Below are 27,334 nucleotides of genomic sequence, written 5' to 3'. Positions count from 1 at the left end.
TCACTTATATGTGGAATCTCAAGGACAAAAAACTGAACAGACAAGATAGAAACAGACTCATAGATACAGAGAACAGACTGATGGTTGCCAGAGGGGAGTGGGTTAGGGGGACTGGGTGAAAAAGGTGAAGGGATAGAGAAGTACAAATTGATAGTTGCAAAATAGCCACCAGACTGTAGAGTACAGCATAGAAAATATAGTCAATCATATTGTAATGACTATGTATGCTGCCAGGTGGGTACTGGAAATTTCGGGGGAAACACTTTGTAAAGTATATGATTGTTTAACTACTATGCTTTATACCTGAAACTAATGCAAAATAATGTTGAATGTCAACAGTAATTAAAAATAAAATTTAAAAATATTCACATTTCCTAAAAGATGCTTACTGTAAATCCATCAATCAAACAAACAAAAAACAAATAAACTCTTGTATGAGAGAAGAAACAAATTGTTTACCTGCCTCCATATCTGAGCCATGTAATGTACTGACCATGGAAAGCTTCTCTAAGGAGGAGCATGTGTGAAATCAAGCTCTCCTGACCTGGCCTGGGGAACATGCACACTTTTTAAGTGTCTGAAAATATAAAGTATCTCTTCAAACAGCATTGTAATTGGAGCTACTGATGGCAGTTGATTGACTGGCATAGTATTTCTAATTCTGCAGCTTATAAGAGAAAAAAAAGGACTTCCCATCCCTGATAGAAAAGAAATGATGACTTAATTCACCATAGCAGTTTTCTGTTAAAAAAAGAGAGACAGACATACTTGCTGATCACAGTACAACTGACACTTTATTCCATTGAAACTGATATACTTGTAGGATCAGGACAGCAAGAGACTAAAATCAGTGCAGAACTTCTCTGGACAAAAGGGCCGTGAAGGCATTACTGGTTTTGGCACACAGAGTGGATAACCATACATTGGCTGGAACAAGGTGGTCAGTAAAATGAAATGCATAAACCCAACACCATGTGGAAATCGTGCCTGAGTTCTGTAGAATGTTAAAGAGTAAATAATCACCACGACTAACATGCAGCTCTACATACATCTCAGTATTCATCTACAGACTACTTTCTCCCCTTGGAGATGAAGACATGGCTGTAGCAATCTATCTGTTCACAGTAGCTTAAAAGAGCAATCAATATACACTAGTGAGATCTGCCTGTTGATTTCTATAACAATCCATCTTAGTTTAATAATGCTAAATAATGTACTTTCTCTATATTGTCCTTATAAACTGAATCTTACTGACTGACCAAATAACTCAACTTTTACTTACTTAAATACAATCACTAATGTCTTTATAATGTCAAAAATCAGTTCCTGTTAGTTTATCTATCCTTATAAATCACAATAGACAAGAGGTTATCATTCTCCTTTAAAGGTAACATTATGCTGATGAGAACATTAAAAAAAAGTAACACTATTATGCTGCAGATATTTCAGATTTTCACATCCTATTATAGGTAGTCTAAAGAAGCCAGCCTTCTCTGTGACACAGCTGTGCAGAATAAGATTCTGAAGAGGCACACAGATTCTACCTCGTTTCTTGAGACAAAGTGAAGGAAAGAGGGAAAGTAGCAAAGGAAAGGAGAAGTGAAAACAGTCTTAGTCGGACAAATTAATCAAAAGGGAAATCTATTTCCTTGCAAGTGACTAGACATAATAGAGAACAGTTCTTTAATTTGGGATGATGCACATAGACATTGAAGATTATGTGCCAGTTTGCTTTAATAGTAAGCCTATACCAGCTGATTGGGTTGGTTTTTCCGTGGTTGTTTTTGAGATGTTGACTTTTTCCTGAGGGGATTTCTGCTTCTGCCAGCATAAAGGGCAACCATAACTGCTGAGGATAATTTTTCTTGATTAACTAGGGCATGTGGGTAACATTCATTCTCTCTCTGATAAAAACATATTGTTCTCTCATGATAAGACAGTTGGAAATGTGACATTGACCAAGGTATGGTTTAATCATAGGATATATATAACTAGATATTTGCATATGAAATGAATTTTAAAGTTAAGTAGCGAGGAGGAGAGGAATTTCTTCCAATTCTGGCAAAAAGTCATTAAATAAATGAAATAGACTGAGAATGGTCAAGGATGTTTTGGTTTCCTTCCCATTTGCTAAGGGGGAGATGAAAGAAATGAAGGTAATTCTCTTTCGATCATTAAACATATGGAATGTCTGATTACACACACATAGGTGAGCAGAGCAAGACTTGAAGTCGCATTTCTCAATCTGCCTGATTCTTACTCTTAAACAACAAGCCACAGGCAATATGGGAAAGGTGGAGATGACTAGAAAAATCAGTAACATGCCTGGATCAGCCACCCTTCCTTGGAAAGTACCATTTTCCTGGCCTGCCAACAGGCTGATTCTTTCAGGCTTAAGTCAACGACAATGATCTCTCCCTTCACTGTGGCATTGTTTTATGTAAGAGCTCCCTGTCAGTTCAAGGTTGTGTAATTTAAAGGCTAGAGAGGAAAGCAGTTTTAATTGAATTCCACAGTAAATGTTCATGGGTATTTCAAAGAATTGCCCATTGTCAGCAGCTGGTCTCAAGTACCCAGCCTATCACTTCCTGAACATGCATCATCCAGCTCACACAAGACATCTAGAATCAGTGTTAGATGGGATGTCTGTATGGAAAGAAATAACTTTGATAGGCCAGGATAATTGCCGGTGGTAGAAGGATAGTAATAGGATGAGTCACAATAGAGGGAAGTGGTGGGGTGGAATAAACTGAAGAGAAAATAAGACTATTCCTCAGAGTCTATATATGGCCAGTAACAAAGCAAAAATTCATGGAATGTGACTTAAAGACTTTCTAAGATGTTATACCCATGGGGTATTTCCAAGCTTCTTGATCTACGATTTCCTAGCAACCATCTGGTGCTGAATTTGCCTTCATAGGTGTGGTGCCCTACTTCTCTGGAATTTAGATCTCCAGGGGAAACCCCGTCAGGATGTGCCTCTGTGCTGTTAACTCACCTCCAAACAGCTGTGATCACAGTTCTGCTGAGGGATCCATTTGCCCTTCTGAGGGAGAGTGGAAGATGTAGCCATGAGGCAGAGGAGACCAACGACAGACAGGGTGAACTTGCAGGAAGGTACCCAGAAGGCAAGACTCCTGATTTTACCCAAGGTTAAGGTGAATGTGATAGAAGTGAGAAAAGCAAAAGAAAGTAATGGAAAAAAGTCTTCAGGGTTTGCTAGAAGAAAAGGAGGGAAAGAAGGAGAATCCATGGACCAGGGAACCAAAGATGATTAATGATAAATCCCAGCTTATCACACTAAGAAGACATTCTTCAGCGTATATTGGCAACTAAATGATTTTCACACTGTTAATACAAATGCTGAGTGTTTCCTTACAGTCATTAATCACTTTGACAATTCATTTGCTCTATAATTTCTAGGTTGCTTAACTCTTTAGCAAATCCAGTGTAGGTACCACCATGAGGGAATGGAGGAGAAGGAACAGAATGAAACAACGAAACAATTAAAATTGAACTTCTGTGAACCAGAGTTAGTAGCACAGTGGCACAGTAGATTGTCAATGAAAACGACAGGAGTGGGGACAGTTGGCCTTGTGAGTGCAGGATAGCCAGCTGCAGGGCGGGACTGCCACTCAGGAGTCTACCTTCTTGTTAATTAAAACTGAGCAGCAGGTGAGCAGCCCATCCACCTTTTCCAGTTCAGATTGGCTCACAGGGATCAGCATGTAGTCCTTCAGCTTCTCATAAACCTATAGCATGAGTCAAGCACAGGGAGAGAAGAAGGATTATGTTTCTGCTTCTGTCTTGTCACCTGCTCCACACCTGGTGCAGAAAATTAATTTGGTTGTGAATTTAGGCTTTTCACCCAAGATGTGCATGCACTCTAGACCACATGGGTGCCCACAGCCATACCCATAGAGCTAGGAGCTTTGGTTAACCACTAGCCCTGTGCTTTAACCTCAAACCCAGAGATGTGTCAGAATGTGGTTGGTACTAGAGATATTGTCATTGCTAGATTCAGTGATATATGAAAGGCAGTGGCCGTGTTTTCAGTCTGAATATTACTCTCTCTCCATACTTTAAAACTTTTATAACCTTACTTTAATGTTTCTTTCCTCACCAATACCACTGGGAAAAACCGGAGAAAATATCATTTATGTGAAGCATTTCAGATCAAACTGCTTTTAAATTACAGGTGTGAATTTTACAGAATCTTTTGATACTCATAGAAAGCATGTGTCAAAACTTCAAATTAACAGTCCATACATTTTTCTCTGATGATCAAACAAAGCACATGAAACACAACAACAACAACACAAAATCAATTGAAAACACACTGCCTAAAAACAATCAATCATTCGTCTTCAGGAAGCACTTTGTTCCTTAAAATCCAGACAGTGGTTAAGAGAGTGGCAGCCTGATAGAGTTGGATTCCAAACCCAGTTCTGTCAACTTACTACCTAAAGTGTGACTTCAGCCAGGTGACATCCCCTCTGAGCCTCGGATTACTTCTCTTCAGATTGGGGTAAGAATGGCGCCCTCACAGGGCTCTAAGGTAGTGCATGTAGCATGCTTGACACAGTGCCTGGCACAGGGGAAGCCCTCAGTCCACAAGGATGTTATCTTTCTCGGTGATGACAAAGGCTAAATCCAGAAGTAGTTAATGATCATCTGGGAGTCAGGCGATCAATGTGGCTGAAAGGCATAAAGGATCCAGAGCTGTGACACTCTAAGTGAATCTGGGATACGAGCGTTTGTTGATATCGAAGGTTCTAGGGTGGGGGTCGAGGAACCTGTCTTTTAAACAGCCCTGCTGCCAAAGTTCGAGTATGAGACCCACTATTCGTCCAGAGCTGGCTGAGCCCAGTCTGGGGTCAGAAGTCCTGTATTTTTCTCAGGTCCACAGTGTCAGCCATGGAAACAGAGAAAGATTGTCTATGGATCCCCTACCCTTCTCTTTTGTTAAGAGGGAGATGGATTATGAGGATAAGCCAAGAAATTAAACAGTATTTCATATTTAAAAGGTGATATTAAATATTTTCTAAAAAAATTTAAAGCCTAATATGTAAAAAAAAAAAAAAAAAAGAAAAAAGTAAGATCAATGGTTACTTCGAACTCTTCTGTAATGCTTAGGAAAAATAGCTGGGCATAGATGAAGATGCTGAATGCCTAAGAGGTAGGGGCACTTGAAAGATCTGTGGATGGGCACTGCTTTATCTGCTTGGTAGGATTAGATTGAAATCACTAAAGTGTACAGATGAGACTGGCGGAGTGCCCTAAAGACAAGGGAGATTTCATTAGATCAGGAAAAAATTCCTTATCTAGGTAAAATTCCCGTGTTGGAACACAAACACAGAGACTCTTAGAGGCACCAGTGGTTGATCCCAAGTGTTCTCTAGCTCTTCCTGCTCTATCCTTTCTGCTCTATCTGTATTTTAATGCTTATTATCCTAGGATGGGTAGCCCCTTCTCTCTGCAGCCCTGACAATGGGCACCCACCTCCTTGGGTCATTCGTACGCCTCTGCCTTGAGGAAAAAATGACCCTCTGATGAGGGTCAACTCTGACTTGTCAGAAAACAATGACACAGCTGACCATCTAGCTGTAGGCCCCTTTGCTTAATGAACACCTGAGAGTGGGAGGGGCATTTAATCAGGGCTGGAGCACAAGTACTTACCTGAAAAGCTCTGAATACCAGGCATGGCCGTATCAATCGCTGTGCAGGCGCCAGTGACCAATAACATGAATGAGAAGAGTGAGTTAAAGACACTTTCCCTGTGTCCTACCTTATATCATCTTTTCTGCTTTTCTAGTAATTTGATGTGTACAGAGGAAAAGGAAGCCCCTGTGATGTGTCATTCCGTCGTGAAAAAATCCCCGTCAGGCAGATTGTCAGGGAAGCTAGCCAGCTGCAAGGATGGATGATTTTTACCTTTGCACTTTCTGGATACTCTTCTGGGGTTCGGTGCAGCAAGACGTGCCCTTTGCTGGGGATGTTCAGATAGATACAGTTCGCAGCCATGTCGTCAGGCACAGTGAGCTTGTCGTAGCGGTGGTCGCTCATCTGTTGCATGATCTGCCAAGAGGAAAACAGCAGGCTAAAGCAGAGTGCCTCCCCACACCTTCCCAAACAGAGGGCAGGTGGGGTCGTGGACATACGCTTGCAGCCGAGGCCCAAGAACAGCGCTGTGCTGAAGCTCCCGTCCGTGACCCCTAGTCACTTAGAGCCCGAGAGGGAAACCTGCCGGAGCTGTGACTCTTTGGAAGAATCGCAAGGGTTCATCTTGTGGTTGTTCTTTTAAAAGCAGATGGAACTGGAGAGCATTATGCTAAGCGAATAAGCCAGTCAGAGAAAGACAAACATCACGTGATCTCACTCATTTATGGACTATAATGAACAACATAAACTGATGAACAAAAACAGATCCAGAGACAGAGAAGCATCGATCAGACCGTCAAACCTCAGAGGGAAGATAGGGGAGGGTGGGGGTAAAGGGGAGAGATCAACCAAAGGACTTATATGCAAGCTAATAGGCCTAACCAATGGACTCAGACAACAGGGGGGTGAGGGCATGAGTGGGGGATGGGGGGTAATGTGGGGATAAGGACGAATATGTAATAACTTAATCAATAAAAATTTTTTTAAAAAGTGTGTGGTCTCTAATTTTTAAAAGGTTTTAAAACTTTCTATAATTTTTCTAGTTTTTGTTCATAATCTGTAAGACACAAAATGGCCACATATATAAAGGGCCCAGCTGTTTTTTTAAAAAACTACTCATTTGAGGATATGTTTTTATTGATTAGAGAGAGAGAGAGAGAGAGAGAGAGAGAGAGAGAGAGAAACACCTATGTGAGAGAGAAACATCAATCAGTTGCCTCTGGTACATGCCCCCACTGGGGAATTGAACCTACAACCTAGGCATGTGCCCTGACCAGGAATCAAGCCCACACCTTTTGGCATATGGGACGATGCTCTAACTAACCAAGCTGGCTGGCCAGGGCCCCAGGTGGGGTTGTGATGGTATCCTTGACTGAATGAGCAGGGCTGACCTGGTCTGTAGGAAAAAAAGATTAACAGTATTCAGAATGGCCAGTAACTCGGTTTACCAATAACCACACATACACAATATATATTCTCCTATGAACACTTAAATTGGCTACACTGTCTGTTAGCAGGTATGCCCTTAATACAATTATCATAAACATCACCTGGGGAGAATGTGAAACTCATATTCCTAGGCTTTAACCCCCAATACCTGATTCTGGTTTGACAGATGTGAGGTGAGGCATAGAAATTTGCATTCTGAAAGCCCTTAAGGTAAATCTGAGGCAGACCCCTGGACCATACCTGGGGGAAAAACTGCTTTAGCAAGTCTATTCATCAAACAATGGGTTTCTTAGTGCCTTCGTATAAAATAAACTTTAAAAATAACATAAGATGAAGTCTGCATAAAATTTAAAATATTGTACTTAATCTTAACCCCTCAACACAATCAAAACAAAACCACCCCAAACACCCCCCATCCAAAACCACACACACAACAAAAATGTCCAAACATCAAAAACAAAGCAAGTATTACTTTGGCTTAGTCATGTAGAATCTTTCCATTCTTGATCAATACCCATACGTTTTAAGGAATCTGCCTAAATGTCTTGTAATGAAGGTATTAATAAGATATTTTCCACAATCTGGTTCTAATATTCCTTTCCAGATAGGTGTCCCTTTACCTTTCAATATTTGTGTGAAAATGTGTTTCATATGCCTAGACCCTCGAATTAGGCAGATTCGCCCACTTGGTCGCGTGGCGTTGGGAGGTAGAATTTATGAATGGTATGGAAGTGTGGAAGAGACTGCATGCTCCCCAGAGAATGTGAAGAGTGGTATGTAGTAAGCCCTTCCTGACCCACCAATCAGGCAAACCAACCACTTCTCCTAGTGAAATATGTCAAGGGTCGAGAGAGGCCAGGAGTAATCTGATCATGGGATATCCATCACAGAGAAGGAAACATTAGAAAGAAGATGAACTAATACACACTATCACAGGCTGAGAGACACAACGATGAGGAGGACATTGATCCAGTTTTTGAAGAGGTCACCGTTTAATGGAGGAGTCTGACAGATAATTACATTACACTAAGAACAATGATAAATATTTTACATTTATTATCTGATCTCAAAGTTCCTATGTTATAGATGAAGAAGCTGGATTTATAAAGGTCAAATCACTTGCTCAAGGCTTTGTAGGTGAATTCAAGCCCAGATCTGTGCAACTCAAAACCTTTATAAATCTCTGTGCTCTCTTTCCTGACCCCTAGAGCTGCAGCAGAACTCTCTCTCTATCCTATTAACTACCATTAACATCTACTTTTCTGTATTCATGTAGTACTTATTATTTATTCTCTTGTGGTACCATGACTTCTTTTTGTGTATGAATCCTATTATGACACGGTAGTCTGGTATAGCTACAGGACTTGACTAAACATCTCTCTTGCACTTTTAAAATTTAAATTGTTCTCTGAAAGGTAGGTCCACAGAGTAGATCAGCTGTTGGGTGGTTTCTTCAATAGAGCCCCAATTGAGAATCCTTAGATCTATTAGAATATGGGGACACTTAAGAAGTTAACACTCCTAATGATTAACTTTTCTAAGCAAATTAACAACATACTCAATTTAACCTTCTTTCTATAATGGATATGCTATGGAGCAAGGAACAGAGTGCGGAATCTCAGAGGGAAGGTGGTGGGGAGGGGGGATTGAGCGGGTGGGATGTAATCAATCAAAGACCTTGTAGCATATATGCATAACCCATGGATGCAGACAAAGGGATGGTGAGGGCCTGGGGTGAGGTGGGGTGGGACTGGAGGGGGTCAATGGGGGAAAATAACAAAGATTTTTAAAAGAATGGATATGCCAACAAAGAATGTGAAGAGGCTGATATAAGAGAAAAAAATCCAGGTCTTTTCTATTATAAATTGCTATTTAATGCAGACTTCCTTTTTGGATGCTTTCAAAATACAGTGGTTTCCATTTATTATTCTGTGGGAGGGGCACATTAAGGCCATCAACTCTGGAGTAGGACCTGGGTTTGAGTCTCAGCTCTAACCTTTATGAACTATGTAAATATAAGCTTCTTTTTTGACTTCTTGGCTTCCTCACCTATAAAACTGGGGATAATAATAGTCTTTTATACTTACTGTGAAAGTTAAATGGAGATAATGTTCATAATAAGGCAGGGTAACAAGCCCTTAATAAGCCACTAGTATTTTATGACAGCATGACCAGACAAACAGAGTTCAAGTTTCCAGTCTGCAATCCTATCTACTATTCTGGCAAGCTTTGACTTCAATCTTAAAATAGCTTGTTTTGGAGGTCTATCTTTATTCTTAAAACCATATAACACTATACCCATCACATTCCTATGGTGATTTCTTTAGTGTCCTTCTTTCTAAGGCCTGCATTATTTAATAGGCAATCCAATGGTCTTGCAGGTTTAGCATCTCTTCTGCCTGGATTCCCCAGAGAGAATTGTTAGAAAAATTCCAGGCTTTTCAAAATTAGGACAAATTTTGATATGCTAGTTTTTTTACAAAGTTTCTCTTTCTTTTCAAATGGACTAATTCCTTGAGTGCAGGTCTAGGCATATTACAGTGAGCAAAACATGGACTTTGGAGTCAGAAAGGTCTGGGTCTGAAACTTTTCTCTGCTTCACATTAACTCTGTGACCTTGAGCAAATCCCTCTCCCAGCCTCAAGTCCCTCAGTTTTAAAACGGGATGAAAATGCCACATCTATTCTCCATAGAGCAACACTGAAAATTATTTTTTAAATTTTTATTTATTTATTTTTTAAATCTAAAAATATATTTTATTGATTTTTTACAGAGAGGAAGGGAGAGGGATAGAGAGTTAGAAACATCGATGATAGAGAAACATCAATCAGCTGCCTTCTGCACGCCCCCTACTGGGGATGTGCCTGCAACCAAGGTACATGCCCTTGGCCGGAATCAAACCTGGGACCCTTGAGTCCGCAGGCCCACGCTCTATCCACTGAGCCAAACCGGTTAGGGCTTATTTATTTTTTGTTAATCCTCACTTAAGGGTATTTTTCTGTGGGGAAGCATGGGGCTCAGTTGAAAAGTCTATAAAAGGATTCTCTGAAAGGTCAGAGGCCTCTAGGGGGACCTTACCAAAGGCTGCAGACCCTGCCTTGACTTTTCCAAACAAGTCTCACCCCCGGGGTATTTTACTAGAATCTTTATGTGTAGACTTCAAAATGTCCTTGTTTGAAAGACACTACAGAGGCAGGTGCTTTCTCAAGGATACTTACTCTGCTGATTGTATCTAATAGTTAATTTTAGTTCAAGCTATTGTTAACAATACAAGCCCAAGGAAGCAGACAATTGAGGCTATTTGCTTCTAAAGCAAAACAGCCCCTTAGCCTCTCTTTTACAGAAATGTGTGTCAGAGTAATCATTCATCCATCACTCAGAGTCTGCCGGTCAGCCGTGGCATTGTTCTATTGATTTTCAGAGAGAGTGGAAAGGAGGGGGAGAGACAGAGAGAGAGAGAGAAACATCAATGTGAGAGAGACACATTGATTGGTTGCCTCCTGTACGCACCCTGACCAGGGCCGGGTAAGGGGCCTGCAGTGAGGTACATGCCCTTGATCAGAATTGAACCCAGGATCTTTTAGTTCATGGGCCAATGCTACATCTAATGAGCCAAACTGGCTAGGGCTAAGTTTATTTTTTATAAAAATAACAAAACAAAACAGATCGTGCACTCGAAGTGCTCAGCACATATTAAGCTAGCACATATTAAGTGTGTAATAAATGTGAGCACTCTTCCTTCTTTGTTTCCTGCAGGTCACCTGGCATATAGCAGGTGATTGAAATGTTTGTACCTAATTGATTCATTTCTTCATTCATTTCTAAGGATATAGGGAACCTTGGGAGCACACTGGGATGGACTAAGCCAGTGGTTCTCAACCTGTGGGTCACGACCCCTTTGGCGGTCGAACGACCCTTTCACAGGGGTCGCCAAAGACCATCCTGCATATCAGATATTTACATCACGATTCATAACAGTAGCAACATTACAGTTATGAAGTAGCAACGAAAATGATTTTATGGTTGGGGGTCATCACAACATGAGGAACTGTATTTAAAGGGCCAGAAGGTTGAGAACCTCTGGACTAAGTGATCAATTCTTACGTGAACAATTGCATTCGCTCAGAAAAACAAGATATGGTCTATGTCCAGAGATATAAATACAATTCATTACATAAAGTAAACCAGGCTAAAATCAATGAGCCCATGTTTGTCTTTTTCTGCATGCTGTACAGAAGGGCTATAACCTGTGCTCCCAACCCAGATGTCTTGGGATGTAAGACAATAAGGAACGGCGGACCTGGGGTGAACTAGAGGGCACAGCAGCTAAAAGCATTAAAGCAAAGGAAGGAAAGGAAGAAAACACTCTGTGTGTAGCAAACTGCACACATGTGCCTCTGTCAGCTTTAACCCCTGCCTGAGTAAAATGGTACAGGAACTCAAACGGCAGATTGGTTTCCTCATAATACAGATGGGCTGTTTCCAACTGTAGGAGAGAAGCTAGGACTTATGTGACTTTTCAGTAGTTATTCTCAGTCCGTCTGACCAGCATGCTTCGTTCCTGGTACAGGGGCGAGGACTGCATGATGACTGAATCCCTGCTCACTGTGTCCTGTGGAAGGTGGGCCACATTTGCTTATGTTTGCAGTCAGAACCAGCCTGTCATCGTTCACAGGGATTGGACCTAATTCACCCCAGGAGTTCAGGATTTCATCCAGGCCAGTAAGGAGACAATCCCCTGGGCTAGAGGTCTACTAAGGTGAACCCCAGGGATCCAAGGGCCTCACAGAAATCCTTAAAACATGGTATGTATAGCCGTTACCTGGTCGAGCCTAGACACAAACAAAAACAAAACCCAGAAAATCTAATATTTCCCTTGACTTAATGTTCTAAGCAGTTGGGAGAATTGTGGGTAGCATATTCTGGTCTATCACGTTCAGACTAGCTACCAGGTCAATTCATGGTCTACAGACGATTCATTCCACTTCTTTTCTCATAGATAAAGAAATCATAATGTACAAGGTAAGCTGAAGGAGAAAGCAGTATGGCAAGACCATACCCCACAGGCCGACTATACCTTCCAGGGTCCCATAAGCAGCCTGGGCACATTTCCCGCCTCTCAGTATGACTCATGCATGTCCGGTGGTGACTATGAAGCAGAAACATGGAATGTTGTACATTCCAGAGGAAGTGTTACCAAGGATTGTTATCGGTGCTGACTTCTTGTTTATCAGTGAGGGAACAAACGAAAATTCCGAGGTTGTGCCCACCTCTGAAAGTGCCCAGTTTTGTTAACATAATAGAGACTGTGTGTTTCCCTTCCCTGTGCCTTATTTACTTGGGCTCCAGCTCTCTCCACGCTCCCTCCCACTTCCCACCCTCTCCTCCTTGAGTGAACAATCCTACCCCCATGCCGGTTCCTATGTGTTTGCACTGTTCTTCAGTTAAAGGCATTTATTTGATATTCCAATCACTGCTTTTCCTCACTCTTTAGTGTTTCTCTCTTTTCTGGGTCTTACATTTATAATTTATACCTTCTAGTAGAAACATTCCTGACATTACTGGCATAAGGGCCAGTAATCATTCGAAATATGGTGTTCAAGGACAGCTCTACCGATACCCTGGACCACCAGAAAGATGAACAAGTGGGCCCTAGAGAAAATTAAGGCTGAACCATCTCTGGAGGCAAAGATGACAAAATTGAAGCTGTCCAACTTCAGGCACACCGTGAGAAGGCAGGGTTCCTTGGAAAAGGCAACGCTGGGGAAAACGGAAGGCATCAGGAAAAGAGAAAGAACAAATACGAGATGGATTGACTCCATAGGCAGGAGTCTGCAGGAGCCGAGCACAGGGTGTTGTGGACATCAGCCATCACCTTGGGGTTGCCAGGAGTCAGAATAGACTAAATGGCAGGACACACACACACACACACACACACACATACACACCACGTTTCGTTCAACTTAGTATTATTTCAGGATAGTTTAATTTTTTTCATTACTGTGAAGAATTATAATTTCCTTAGTGGGGAAATAATTTAATGCTGGGAATACATAAAGTAATTCACTGATAAATTCTACGGAGAGTTACTCTTAAACTAAATGTCTTAACAAACCACCAAAGCCACTTAAGGAGAAGTTTTTCAATTAATTTACCAAGGCCCCAGGGTTATCATTTTAAGACAGGTTAGAAAGTGTGCCAGAAGAAATGACTTTTAATAATAGAACAGGCCCCATTTGGAACAGTGAGTGGTTCTGCTTAACTGTGGAAAGAAAAAAAAAATGCAAAAGCTATGTCAGGCATAGTCTTTCTAAATGGAAAGGATTTAGGAAGTGGTAACTACAGAGAATAAACAGGAAATGCTTTTTTTTTTTCCATGAAAGAGTTAAAGGTATTTATTTTTAAAACTTTTTTATTGAATTTGTTGGGATGACACTGGTTAATAAAATTATATGGGTTTCAGGTGTACAATTCTATAACACATCATCTACATATTGTACTGTGTGTTCACCACCCCAAATCAAGCCTCCTTTCATCATCATTTAAAGGTGTTTATTTTAAACACAGAGAAATTCTGTCTGTTGGGACAAAGAACAGGTTTCTCTTTTCCTGTCAGAGTGATTATTTTCCTTTCTTTTGTATGTTGCTATTGTCTGAATAAGACAGCTTGCATTTATTTATAGCTGGGTTTAGGAGATACGTGTACATGTACATGCAGAGTGCTCACCATTCAGAGGGGAACAAACGCACAGAGAAAGATTCAGGAGATGTACGTCTCTCTAACACCTTTCCCTGTCATGTTAAAATGGGCCCTGGGAGGATGCACTCATGTGGCCTGCCTGGCAGGGCATCACCTCAAAGAGCGCGGGCTCCCAAAGAGGAGCCAGGGCGAGGTGGAGGGACAGGCTTTGTTTCCACTTTGGGGATGCACGGAAGCCTTTGTTAAAAGATGAGCATCATTTCAAACACCCTGAGAATGGGCTGTTTAGTTCCATGTTCCAACATTTTTTCCTAATAAAAGGATGAAGGAGGTATGTTGCTCCAGGGTTCTATATAAAGTGTTCTTTTTTTAAAAACAACAACGCACACACATATATTTTTACTGATTTCAGGGAGGAAAGGAGAGGGAGAGGAGGGGGAGAGGAGGGGGAGAGAGAGAGGGAGAGGGAGAGGGAGAGGGAGGGGGAGAGAGAGAGGGAGAGGGAGAGGGAGAGGGAGAGGGAGGGGGAGAAGAGGGGGAGAGGGAGAGGGCGAGGGAAAGGGAGAGGAAAAGGGAGAGGGAGAGGGAGAAGGACGCATCAATGATGAGAGAGAATCATTGATTGGCTGCCTCCTGCAATCCCCCCACTGAGGATCAAGCCTGCAACCTGGGCATGTGCCCTGACCGGGAATCTAACCATGACCTCCTGGTTCATAGGCTGATGCTCAACCACTGAGCCTCACCAGCTGGGCTGTAAAGTGTTCTTTTAACTACAGGGATGGTACATTGCGCTTCACACTCTGCCCTCAAGACAGAACTGAAAGGGGAAAGCCCTAACCCTTCCACAGCACCACAAACTCCCCAGGAGTCCCCAACTTTGGATGATACATAGCAGTTCTGTAGGGCTTTGGGGAGGATCTGAGAAGATGCTGCTTTAAATGCCTGTCTGACTTCTGCCATTTCTCAAAGGAATTGCTCCACGTTGTGTAAAGCATAGTAAATATTATTGGGGTTGGATATAATTGGTTTTCAGTTCAATTCCACGTCCTTGATGGAGGCTCTCCTTTGGGGTAGACACCTTGGCGGTGGGAGGTGGGAAAGGGAAAACGATGCCAAGGTAATGTAGTCGCAGGCTCTGCCTTCAGGAGATGATAATCCATAGTTTAAGGTAGGACAAGCACGTGGAGGGTATGCTGGCAGAAAAGAGAAAACCAACCTCACTTCTGTCAGAGGCACCTCCTCAACAAAGCAGGCACGCAATGGAGAGGAAGTGCTCTGAGGATCATCTTGGCCACGCCGTGGTCTGTTACGCAGCTGCTGGTCTGGAGGAACCGGCCTCGCTCCCCAGAGTGGAGCTGTCACAGAGCAGAGTGGGAAATGTCTGGCTTTCAGCCCAAGAGGATTTACATGGCTGGATGCATTAACAGCCAGGCATTTCCGGCAGTTCCCAACATTTCTGGGAATTTTCTCATCCAACGGACTGGAAGGCAGCTCTGTTCGCCCACTTGTTTGTTACTCATGGCTTTTTTGTATTACCTCAATTATTTAAAAACAAATTCTTAGGCTATGTTGTTTCACAGGACAATGAAGGACTTATTGGTCAAATATTGAAGCAAAGCTATATAGAAGGTATTTAGAGATATTTAGGAAATTCAGAGCACATTTGTGGCATACTCGTGATGGATTTTTCTATGAAATATACGTATGTACCCATGTCAACATATCAAAACTGAGCCCATATTGAAAACAACTGATTATAGATCCTATTGAGATATACAATATACGATACTCAAGCACACTTTCATTGTTACTGGGTATATAAAATCATTCATGCATTTATATCCATCCATCAAGCACTTATTGAGAGCCTGACAACAGAGTAGGCATCAAGCCCAGGCAGTCCTTTTAAAGCTGAGTCAATAGAGCTATGGATAGCATTTTAGAATCAATATCATGTTTTCATTTTTCTTAGTCCTTCTGCAAATCCGGTCAAAATGAGCAGAATTTGAGAGAGGTGGCTTTTAAACATCCTGTCTAAATTGATGAGCTGTATAGATTCTAAGAATGAGGTTACTTGGTTCTTTTTGGTTAAATCTGAGCATACTTTCAATGGCGGATATCCCCTTCAATTCTCTCTCATATTAGGAATGGCTGCTTATGCTCAGTACACGACCCACTAAATATGTGGAGGAAAGATTTCTGTTATTCAAACTGCAGCCAGAAATCACATGAACCATTTCTGGAAGGAACCCTCAAAAACAAAGGTTTCTGTAGAAGGCTGGGAGAACCCCCCATGCTGTTAGGGGACACTCTGAGCTCTCTGGGCCCTGGGCATGGGGAGGAGGAACAAGGGAGGCTCGCTGGGTGGGTCACAGCGCGAAGTTTCTAATTTCAGGGGTAGAAAGGAAAGAAAGTCAGACCAAAGCACCCCTTGCAGATGCAAAGTCTGGGATCCTGCCCTCCCTTCAAACCCCTGCCCATGAATTCTCTAAGCCTAGCTCTGTGGCAGAAGCAAGTCTCCCATAGTCTTCTTCTCATCTTTTGTACAGGGGTGGGCAAAAGTAGGTTTATGTATGTGAGTGACATTCTTATGAGTTAAAAAAGTGATTGTAATAATCATAACCTGCATGTCTTTCTCCATACAAACAACTGTAAGCCTACTTTTGCCAGCCCCTGTATGTCAGCGCTGTAGACAGCTGCCTCCTTGGCTATTGAAGTCATGCCCTGGTTATGCTTCCCCAGATAACTGCACCCTCAACCTCATCATCCAAAAGTAAACTCTGGGTATTAGGGGCTTGGTGATCTCTCAGGTTCCCCTGGGACATTCTACCACAAGAAACAGCTGGAGCATTTTTTGAACTATTTTCCATTTATTTATGGTTCACCTATTCTACACTCATTTTGCAAAACAACCCATTTTTATAGATGAGAAAACCCAGGTTCAGAGAAATTCAGTAATTTTTTCAAGGCCACATGTTAAGGCAGTAAATCCAGAATTTGATGCCCGGATAAGTCAACCTACAAATGCCCACCTTTTCTTGTCATGCCAAACTACCACATTGCTAATATCCCTTGAACGCCTAGACTCTGAGCCCACGAACTGGCAGCCTCTAAGCTAATTTTTCTTATACATACAACTTATTTAACATATATATAGTTTTAAAAGTTTGTGTTTAAATACATTTTAGACAGAGAAGATCTGGCCCTGAAGCCATTTGCGTTTGCTACTGGACTCTATGGGCTGGTTTCCGCAAAGCTAGCTATTATGTTCTTTAGTAGATAAAAGAGGAGCCAAGTCTTTGGGAATGGGAAAAGACAGTGGGTGGCAATGCATTATTGTTCCTTGAGCAGCAGAGGGGCAGGCACCAAGGTGAGAGATGAGAAATGGCCAAACAAAAGCCTCTGGAGGTTTTGCACCCCTGAGAGCAGTTACATGTGGCTTTGTTCCTCAATTTCTGTGAGTATTTCACATCTCTGAAATTTTTGCCCATTGTATACTCAGTAGTTCCGATGCATGAAAATAACATGTTACACAAAAAACCAATGAATATTGGGGCTGCATGTAGCTATTCCATTCCCTGCTACTGAAAAACACTCTTGCTGGCATGGGCTACTTGATTGTCAGTCACTGCTGTCCCTAAATGTGTCAGGGGGAAGCACCTTGCTCTGATAGGCTCAGAAATGGAAACTTCTGTGAAACAGGTTGACAGATCTCCTTCATATTTTAGGTTGTCATTTCTCACCCACAGCACTACTGACATGTTGGGCTGGATAAGTCTTTGTGTTGGGGACTGTCCTGTGCATTGTAGGATATTTAGCAGCACCCCTGGTCTTTATCCAGTAGCATCCATTCCCCCATCCCCTCACATTGTGACAAAAATATTTCCAGCCCTAGCTGGTTTGGCTCAGTGGATAGAGCGTCGGCCTGCAGACTGAAGGGTCCTGGTTTGATTCTAGTCAAAGGCAAATGCCCAGGTTTCGGGCTCGATCCCCAGTGGGGGTGCAGGCAGGAGGCAATGCTTCTCTTTCATCACTGATGTTTCTCTGTCTCTCTTCCTCTCCCTTCCACTCTGAAATCAATAAAAATATATTTAAAAAATATTTTTAAAATATTTCCAGATGTTGCCAAATGCCCCCGGTGGGCCAAGTTGCCTCTGGTGAGAAGCACTGTCTTTAGGAGAAAGCCATAAAATGTATTCATAGGTTAGGAGAAAAGTAGATACTTATGGGAAATAAGAAGAAATACAGAAAAAGAAAGAGAAAGAAATCAAACTTCCAAATAAGTATACTGTTCACTCTTCTATTCTTCCTCTGGTTCAATAAGATCCCTGAAAGGAAATGAATTAGAGTTTAAGGGAACAGCTGTTGTCCCCACATACCTTTTACGAGAAACCGAAATCGCCTGCAAATGACTACAACTAAACCATGGCTCCTGAAGAAAGCAGCATGCCCACCTTGCCTACTCTTGTGTGGGGAGTTACTGGGCTCCCTGCATTTCAAGTCTTACATTCTGGCATGGGAAGAGAAACCTTGGCCTCTGTCTGGATATGGCCTTGGATAGCCTCATACAGTGACCGTTAATAACATAATCTGAGCACCAGGAAAGTGGTGCCGTTTTTTAGAAAACTAAGAATTCTACATTTGAGAACTAGGCAGGGATTTGGGTATTCTCAAGCCCACTTCTCTTTTACAGGGGCTCAGAGATGAAAAGTTAAATGATTTACCTGAAATCACAAAAAGGTAGTCAACTGCAGTGAGGATGACCCGAGGTCTCATGAATCAGTCCAGGCCTTTCCCCCTGGCCGTGGTTTGGGGGAGGGGATTGAAGTGGGGCCCAGAGGGACACTGTCAGCTTTTCCATAGCCCCCTCCCTCCTTCACTCCCAAGTTAAGGGGTCTCTCTTCTCCAAGGTCAGATACGATTGTCTTGCACCTCTATTTCTTGATTGATGGACTGTCCTAGGGGCCAGTGGCTCTCAACCCTGGCTACAAATTAGAATAATCTGGGGATCTTTAAAAAAAAAATGCAGATTTCTGAGCCCAACCATAAAGATGTTTTATTTATTGGGCCCAGAGTGAGGCAAAACATTGGTATTTCTTCTTTTATTTTTATTTTAAATATATTTTTATTGATTTCAGAGAGGAAGGGAGGAGAGAGAGATAGAACGAGAGAGAATCATTGATTGGCTGCCTCCCATATGCCCCACACTGGGGATCGAGCCCGCAACCTGGGCATATGTCCTGACTGGGAATCAAGCCATGACCTCCTGGTTCATAGGTCGAAGCTCAACCACTGAGCCACCGGACCCCATGGGCTGGTTTTTCTTTTTAAACACTCCCCCAGGTGACTGGAATATGTGGACAGGATTGAGAACTACTCTTCTGTGACCTCTTAATAATTTCTACCAGTTTAGGGGGTAGAAGGTGGGAGGAAGAAAGGAGGCAGATTATACTCTCCTGTTTTCTCTGGCTCAGCTTCCACTGAATTAGATCTATGTGGAGATATGTATTTTTCAGGTGCTATCCCTTGTAAACCAGGTCAGCATACACAGTCATTCCTGGATTGCCTCAAAAAAACCCTATCCATGTAGGGTTACAGACTTTTCTCAGGTTTGGCAGGTTGGAGGATTGCAGTTACATAAACACGGAAAATACTAAGCACTGATGTATTCAAAGACTTGACTACTCTGCTTCCAATTCGGACCTCTCCCCACTCCCTTTCTTCTCTGCTTCGTTATCTCCACATTCCTATTTCTAACGAAGGACAGTTTTGCTTTCTTTTCTGCTGTATTGTTTCCTGCTGATCCCAAGCCTACAAAGGTCCCTTTACCCCAAAGGATTATCATTTCCTAAACAAAGGCAATTCTCCCCTCAGAGAAATTGAGGATGTAGATCTAAGGGTCTAGTGGACATTGTGGCTACATCCTACACATCAATTCCCTGCTTTCTCAGTAACTACCCCAAGTTTCATTTGTATATATTCATACCTTCCTGTGCAGCCCACATAATTGGGGAGGAGCTAATTCCACCCCTGGCTCCAGGACTGACGCACAGGACCTGTAGAGTCTCAGTTATATGGTTATGGTGCTTCTAGGTCAAAACAACAGCAAAAATAAAAAACAACTCCCCCCAAAACCCCAAACCAAACAAATAAACAAAATATGCCCCCACAAACCTCTCAAATCTAACACTTTTGTTTATCAAGCAGTTAGGTCCAAACAACTTAATAGCAGAATTGTGTGTGCTCTCTGACAGGTATAGCTGTCCTTTTTGAAAATTTAAACTATGCCACAGTGGCTCTGTGAGTTTGCTGCGATGCCCATGTGACAGTGCAGTCGGGGGACTGGAGCTCCTGGGTTAAGGTTAGAACTGGTTCAGGAATTGGGCAGAAGACCAATTTGGACTAATGAGAGTGGATAAGATCGGAAGGACGGATGCCCCCTCCCTGAATGTGGGGAGGAAGCATGTAGCCAGCAGCTGCTGGCAGCCACAGTGCTCCCCTGAGCAGGAGCCAGCTTCATAATGAAGCCCATCTGTGAAAGAGCAGAGAGATAAAAGGATCTGGTTTCCAATGACATCATGGAGCAGACAGATCAAACCTAACATCTGCATTACTTCAGACCTACATGGATCAATAAATCTCTGTCATTGTTTTGGTCAGCCTGAATTGGATTTTCTGTTATTGACTAGTGAAGGCAGATAGCCTTTATCAATTAGGACTAAATTAGACTGTAACAGAAACTACCTGCCTCCCAAAGTGACTTAAAAATGTTTGTTTTTCTCTCATGTGAAAGGAGTTTTGAGTACTGTAGTGCAAGCATGTCAAACTCATGGCCCGCAGGCTGCATGCCTCATTTATTTGGCCAATGTTAGCCTTTGAGTATGACATACTTGGTGTAGTGACTTGACAGTCATCAGAAATCCAGGATCCTTCTAGCTTTTTGCTCTGCCATACCTGGGACCCAGTCCTGGTCCTCGTGATATAAAATAGCTGCTGGTGCTCCAACCATCACATCCTCTTTCTCAAGCAGCAAGATTCAGGAAGGGGAGATGGCACAATGCCCTTTCAAATCTCATTAAGCAATACTTAAGCTCATTGCCATCCCCAGTACTAAGGAAGCTGAGAAATGTGGACTTTATTCCAAGTGGCAATGTGCACATCTAAAACTCCAGGTCCAATTCATAAAGAAGGGAGGGTGGAATGAAAGTTGGAAAAGGTGACTAGCTGACTGTCATCAACTGATTCAGAGAGTGATATATATTTTGACATTGCCACTGTACATATTTTGACCTGTGCCCCTTTAGGCAATTGTCATACTCTTTGAATTGAGTCAAGGTATCCAAGTCTTCCCAGAAATACAGGTGATTAGATGATTACGGAAAAGCTTCCAGGGAGGCACAGTCACATTGCTGGCCCTCTGCAGTAGTGCTTGGCATGTGGTAGGTGCTCAATACATAAAAACATTTTAAAATATCTTCACCTGAGGATATGGTTTTTTTTAAAAAAAATTATTATTATTTTGAAAGAGAGAGAGAGAGAGAGAGAGAGAGAGAGAGAGAGAGAGAGAGAGAACATCAATGTAAGAAAGAAACATCAAACGGTTGCCTCCTGTACACGCCCCGACCGGCAATCTAGGCATGTGCCCTGACCTGGAATTGAACCCACAACCTTTTGGTGTACGGGAGGGCACTCCAACCAACCGAGCCACACCAGCCATGGCTGTGTTCTTGCTGAGTGTTAAAATGAATGAATGATCTCTTAGCAGTACATTTCAACAACTTAAAATCTCCCTAAAATCTCCTGATGCAATTTCCTATAAGACACACTCACTTAGAGCTCAACCTTCAGGGAAGAGCAGAGAAGAGCCGTGGAGCATCCTGGTCACTCTGTCTTCAACTCTAACCAGCTTTGGTTGTTTTCAAGAGGCCCTTCTCAAGTTCTCCACAATAAGCTCAGGGAAGGGACCAAGCTTTTTATCCAAAGAGAGTTCTGGGTCTCTTTCCTCCTTCCACTATTCCCACTTGAAGAATTAGTTTCATGCTTGTTTTCAAGCCACAGGACTCCAGAGCTGGAAAGGAATACAGACTTTTCCATTCAAGTCCCGGGGCCCATGTGCCTAATGAGAATGAGGGCATAGCCCTCGCTGCAGAGACGCTGCATGTTCATATACAAATGCTGTCAACAGAGAGAAAGGCACTAGATGGAGCACATGATAAGCAACTTATTCTGTAAGCATTTCCCTAACAAGACACAGCATTTCAGAGAAAAGTTAGCTCTTCACAAGCCTTTGTATTTCAGTAACCTGGTAGAATCCTGTATGGTTTTCTTCCACATGAGAGCTATTCCTCTGAAGGGCCAGTTGTATTACTCAATATAATATTGCTCTGAATGATATTAGGTGGCATTTTCTGTTCAAGAATATAACAATTTACGTGTGGAAAAGGATTGTATTCCCCGGCCCTCAAACTCTAGTGTAGGAACTGATGCCAGGTGCATTCCAGACAGAGCCAGTGCTCCTCTCAGTGTGGTCTGGGATCACCTGCTCCGGATCAGGCCGTGGTTCCTGGGCTCCTTCCCAGCCTCCTGAGTCAGAATTTCTCGTGGTGAACCCCAGGAATGTGATGTGCCTTTCAAATGTGTGCTCCCTATCGTTCTTGGGTACACTGAAGTCTGAAAACCACTCGCTTAGACTTTTCAAGTTAAATTAACATGATATTCACGCCTAAAAGGAATTATTACTGCTACTGATGCTACAACTACTGTTAGCTAACCTATGTCAAGCTCTTATCAGTTGCCAAGGTGTGGATGAAAAGAAATCAATGACTAGAAAAATGCACAAGATGGCATAGATTCAACACTTTCATCTAACTTCTAAATGGTTCTTCAACACTCTGCACCATGAGTCACCTCTGCCTACGTGGTCACAACTTTGAACTTGGTCCCACCTCAGAAAGAGATGAAAGGGAATGGCTGCTGTAAACTGTCTCCAAAGCCGACTTTGACATTTGTAGACAGTGATTGAGTAACACGGGGCCCCAACCACAGTATCCAGTGACCACAAATACAAAATAGATTTGGAAATGTTCTGAAAGGCTGCTGGACCCATCTGACATTTTGAAAGATGAAAACAAGGAGAAACAGTAAGTGCTTATTAAGAGCATGGCAATGCGAGTGGAAGGGCTTTGCAGGAAAGTGGTGGCGAATTTATTTCTGTTTCTCACACCTGCCGTTATTTCTAAGGATGGTCCAAATCCCAGCATTGTATCAGGCCATGTGGATGTTCTCCCTAGAGGCTGCAGAATAATTCACAGTTAAAATGTCACCTCTGATTTAGTGTCTATGTTTTACCACACACTTATTAACCTTCAGCCAAGCAATAGGATGCTGCTCATCAACACCTAAAGCATTTAATACATGTGACTTTCACGGAGAAACAGTAACCCAAAACTCAACCATCCTCCCTCCAGCTCAACTGACACATTTCCTAATCCCTTCAGCATCATGGGTACTGGTGTTGGCATGGGCCAGAGGGTCACACAGGTCATCCTGTGATGCACAATTTTAGCCCATGAGGCAGAAACCATCTGTTTTTTTTTTTTTTCGGTCTTTTGCCAACTCAATTCAGCCAAGAAACAAAAGGATGCTGTTGGAGATGAAGAGCATGAAATGTGAAAGCGATTTTTTCTGGTGTGCCCTGAGAGTGAGTAAATAAAGACAATAAAAAATAAATGGAGGATGGTAAAGGACAGAGACTCCACATTCGGATGAGCCACCACAGCTGCCAATGGAAACTGAAATGGGAGCCAACCTCATTAGTGGCAGACGGGCTTAGACATCGGATGTCTACCAGAGCTGCTGTCAGGTGGATGTGTCTGAGGGTAGCTCAGTTCCCAAAATGTGAATCTAGGTCAGTAAAATCCTGCCCACCCGTTTTCTATGGTTTGTTCCTGTGGAGATGAGGTGCCAGGGAGCATTTGCACTCTTTTCCAAAAATTTTACCAAAGGCACCCCATCTGGTAGTCATTTCTGAAGTCATGTTGTTCATCATTGACCCCCAGGGCCTAGTACAGTGCCTGGTACACAACAAGAGCTCTACATATACATACCTGCCAAAGGGTGGCTCCACTCCTTCCTCCCTTGCCCCTTCAAGCCCATGGGTCACAATGTTCTGCTACTCCTCTAAATGACCTCAGCTTCTGCATGGCTCTTCCATGTTCACGGCTGCTCTCCTGGTCCAGACCTCCTTGCCTTTATGGACTTCATGATTGTATCTGACTAGTATTATCCCTCCTAATCTGTCTGTTAGATCATTATAGCCAGAAGGACAAACAGATCTTTCTGAAGGATCTTCAGCTTTTACACCTCTGCTAAAAAAACTCTGAGTGGCTCCCCACAGCCTGCAGATAAGAAAATCCTAATTCCTTGGCCTTTGAACCAGGACCATCTTATGTCTTGGACCTTCACGTTCTTTCTTTCCCTGCATACACCCTTGTTCTAGCCTTTGTTTTTGATTATAGAAAGGGTATTGTCCTGTTGTTTTTTTAAAAATATATATATTTTATTGATTTTTTACAGAGAGGAAGGGAGAGGGATAGAGAGTTAGAAACATCGATGAGAGAGAAACATCGATCAGCTGCCTCCTGCACACCTCCTACTGGGGATGTGCCTGAAACCAAGGTACATGCCCTTGACCAGAATTGAACCTGGGACCCTTCAGTCCCCAGGCTGATGCTCTATCCACTGAGCCAAACCAGTTAGGGCATATTGTCCTGTTTGTAACAGCCACTCCTCCGCCGTGCCAGTCTAGGGCTTGCTGCTCATGCAGGTCCACTTAGACTTTGCCTCCTGCCTCTTGTGACCACTCCCTCCTCAGAACTCCCATCACCTCTACCAGGCCCCTCTTACACTGCGACAGTATTTATCTTTAAACGAAATTTTTCTTAAATCCTCACCTGAGGATGTGTTTTTATTGATTTTTAGAGACAATGGAAGAGAGAGGCGGAGGGGAGAGAGAGAACCACTGATGTGAGAGAGAAACATTGATTGGTTGCCTCCCATACTAGTCCCGACCAGGGATTGAACCTGCAACCTAGGTGTGTGCTCTGACCAGGAACGGAACCCACAACATTTTCAGTGTACAGGACGATACTCCAATCAACTGAGCCACCCACCAGGGTGACAGTGTTGACCTGTCCCATCCTGTTTCCCTGGTGAAGTGGAGGGGCACTGAGGACGGAGACTGTTTCTCACCCATCGCAGTGTCCCCTGTGCTGAGGACAGTCCCCTTCACACAGCTGCTGTGACACAGTAAAGACTGCCATATCCTGCTGGAGAAACCCGTTCTGAGCTCAACTGGGATCACTTTTCAATTGCCTAATAAAAACTCTTTTTGCTGAAGAGACAGTAATAAACTGTTTTGGAAACCTTACCTCTTCTTCCTATCAGATTTTTATGTATGAACTAGAGGCCTGGTACACGAATTTGTGCACACTGAAAGGAAATTAATTAGAAGAAATACTTTAATATTGCTACTTGCCCTTTCTCTATAACAGAAGTGTCAACCAAATTCACAATCAACAATGACAGATGGAAACACACATGTGAGATTGGCGCGAGAGCTTTATATATATATAGACCAACTTGCTTAATGAGACCTGCTTTCCAATTTAGCTAAACTTTTTCCAGCCCAGTGAAGCACCCCAACTTCTCTTTCAGGTAATTGTCAGCAACACAGTAGTAAATATCAACATGAAGCAGATTATTATTATAGATCACACAGGGAGAAAAAAGGGTAAAATATTTAACTGCAGCAGTGTTTGACTATATTCTGCAGAGTGAGAAAACCTGAAGTCATTTGCAAGGTCCACCATTTTTTACTTCTTTTCACTTGGGTCAAGTTTCTAAACTTTCTAAATCTCTGTTTTCTGGCTAATGAAAAGAAAATAGGATTCCACTGAGTCTCCTATCTACCTACTCCTAGACTTCTGTGAGGATCAAATGAGAGGAGGCATGGGAAAATGCTTCACAGACATTTGGTTACAGTGTAAAATGTTTGCACCTGGCTATAAAGCAAGTCATGTTCCTGGGCTGAAGAAACCCCAAGGAGGCTAGTCGCTAGGGAGAGGAAGCCAGTCATAGCTACATGATGTCATTGCCTGGTGCCCACAGCAACCATTTTTCGGGCTGGGCTGGACTGTGGGCTGCATTTTGCGCCATGGGGTCTCAGCGGTATCGGCTGCGATTTGGTGGGCTATTGCTTTGGGATGGTGGCAGGGCCTGTGTCCCACTTGGGGGAAGCTAAGTGTTGCTTTGTGGGCGCCAGGTCTGTGGTGCCGTTTCTCTGTAAGTGGCCAGTGCACGTCACAGCAGCTCCTGCATTGAGTGTCTGCCCCCTGGTGGTCAGTGTGCATCATAGTGACTGGTTGGATAGTCGGACACTTAGCATATTAGCCTTTTATATATATAGATTAGAAAATGATGTTATCTGTTAGGTATCCAATTTAATAGTTAAATATGTCACTGTAGCCTCCTCAGAGAGAAGTGGAACTAGCTAGGATGGAGTCACTGTGGTTTTCTCTCCTCCAACGGGCATGAAGATGGTCAGCTAAGCACAGTCTCCCATCACCCACAGCCCCTGAAAGCACGATACTAGTGGTCAAGGGCCTGTGGTGAACCCACTTGGGAACTGTCCCTATCACCGTGCTTTATAATTAGACGACGGCTGCTGTTGCCAAGCGCTTTACACCCCGAGTTCACGACATGGTCTTTTCATCTTGACCGCATGCCACAGGATTTCCAATGGGCAGGAATGAAGCTCTCATTCCCTAGTGAGGCTGATTCAACGTTGTTTTTTCAGGACAAGCCTGAGTACAGGAGACAGTCACACAGGGAGAGCTGGAGGCAGAGCCAGAGGACAGCTGTGACCTGGGATTCTAAGTTCTCTGCTTTGTCCTCTGGACCATTGTGCTTCTTTAGTGGAATCAACATAGGATTATTTAAAAAAAAAAAAAAAGTCCTTCTCTGGCATCAGGAATGGCATGCAGTCTAACCGTTGTTTCCCTCTGGAACACATCTTCACACGTTAAGATCAGGTCATGTGTGTTTGTGGTGGGGGAGGGGATATAGAAACATGAGTCAAATTTCCTGTTCTCAGATAGGGATAACGTTAGCGACTTTTGGTAACTTAGACTATTTTAATAAGGAATTTTAGCAGACCAAATTCCTGAATGACAGCACCCAAGTTGTCACCCAGCTAGGTATTACATTTCAAGTGTATACAATGTTGAACTCTAGGCAAAAAAACAGGTAAGGAGTTCCTAGCTTCCTATGGCTTTAATTTGGATACTTTCTCTACTCTGACTGCTCCGTGGAATATGTTATTTTTTACCTGTGGATGAGAAAAGGGGCCACTACTAAACCTGACAAGCTCAGAGGAGGCCCGCATGGCAGGCCCTACAAACTCAGAACCTAAAGCAACCACACAGGATGGTCTGAACACACACATTTCTAACTAAAAGCGGCCAT

At 42.8% G+C, this 27,334-nt stretch overlaps 1 protein-coding gene across 1 annotated transcript in view; it reads right to left on the bottom strand.

Annotated features, from left to right (window-relative positions):
- Nucleotides 1-775: 775 nt before the first annotated feature.
- The window catches only part of DDAH1 (dimethylarginine dimethylaminohydrolase 1), a 134,476-nt gene continuing 107,917 nt past the window's right edge, over nt 776-27,334 (bottom strand). The window contains exons 5-6 of the mRNA XM_081086411.1: nt 5,935-6,078; nt 776-3,752 (exon numbers count right to left, since the gene is read on the bottom strand). Of these exons, the coding sequence (XP_080942537.1) occupies nt 3,636-3,752; nt 5,935-6,078 (261 nt within the window). The 3' untranslated portion in view covers nt 776-3,635. The remainder of the gene's footprint in view (nt 3,753-5,934; nt 6,079-27,334) is intronic.

Source organism: Myotis nattereri, assembly GCF_964212035.1.
Source record: "Myotis nattereri genome assembly, chromosome: 3".
Lineage (NCBI taxonomy): Eukaryota > Metazoa > Chordata > Mammalia > Chiroptera > Vespertilionidae > Myotis > Myotis nattereri.
Note: the sequence above shows the minus strand (reverse complement) of the source record. Positions and strands in the feature narration are given on the sequence as shown.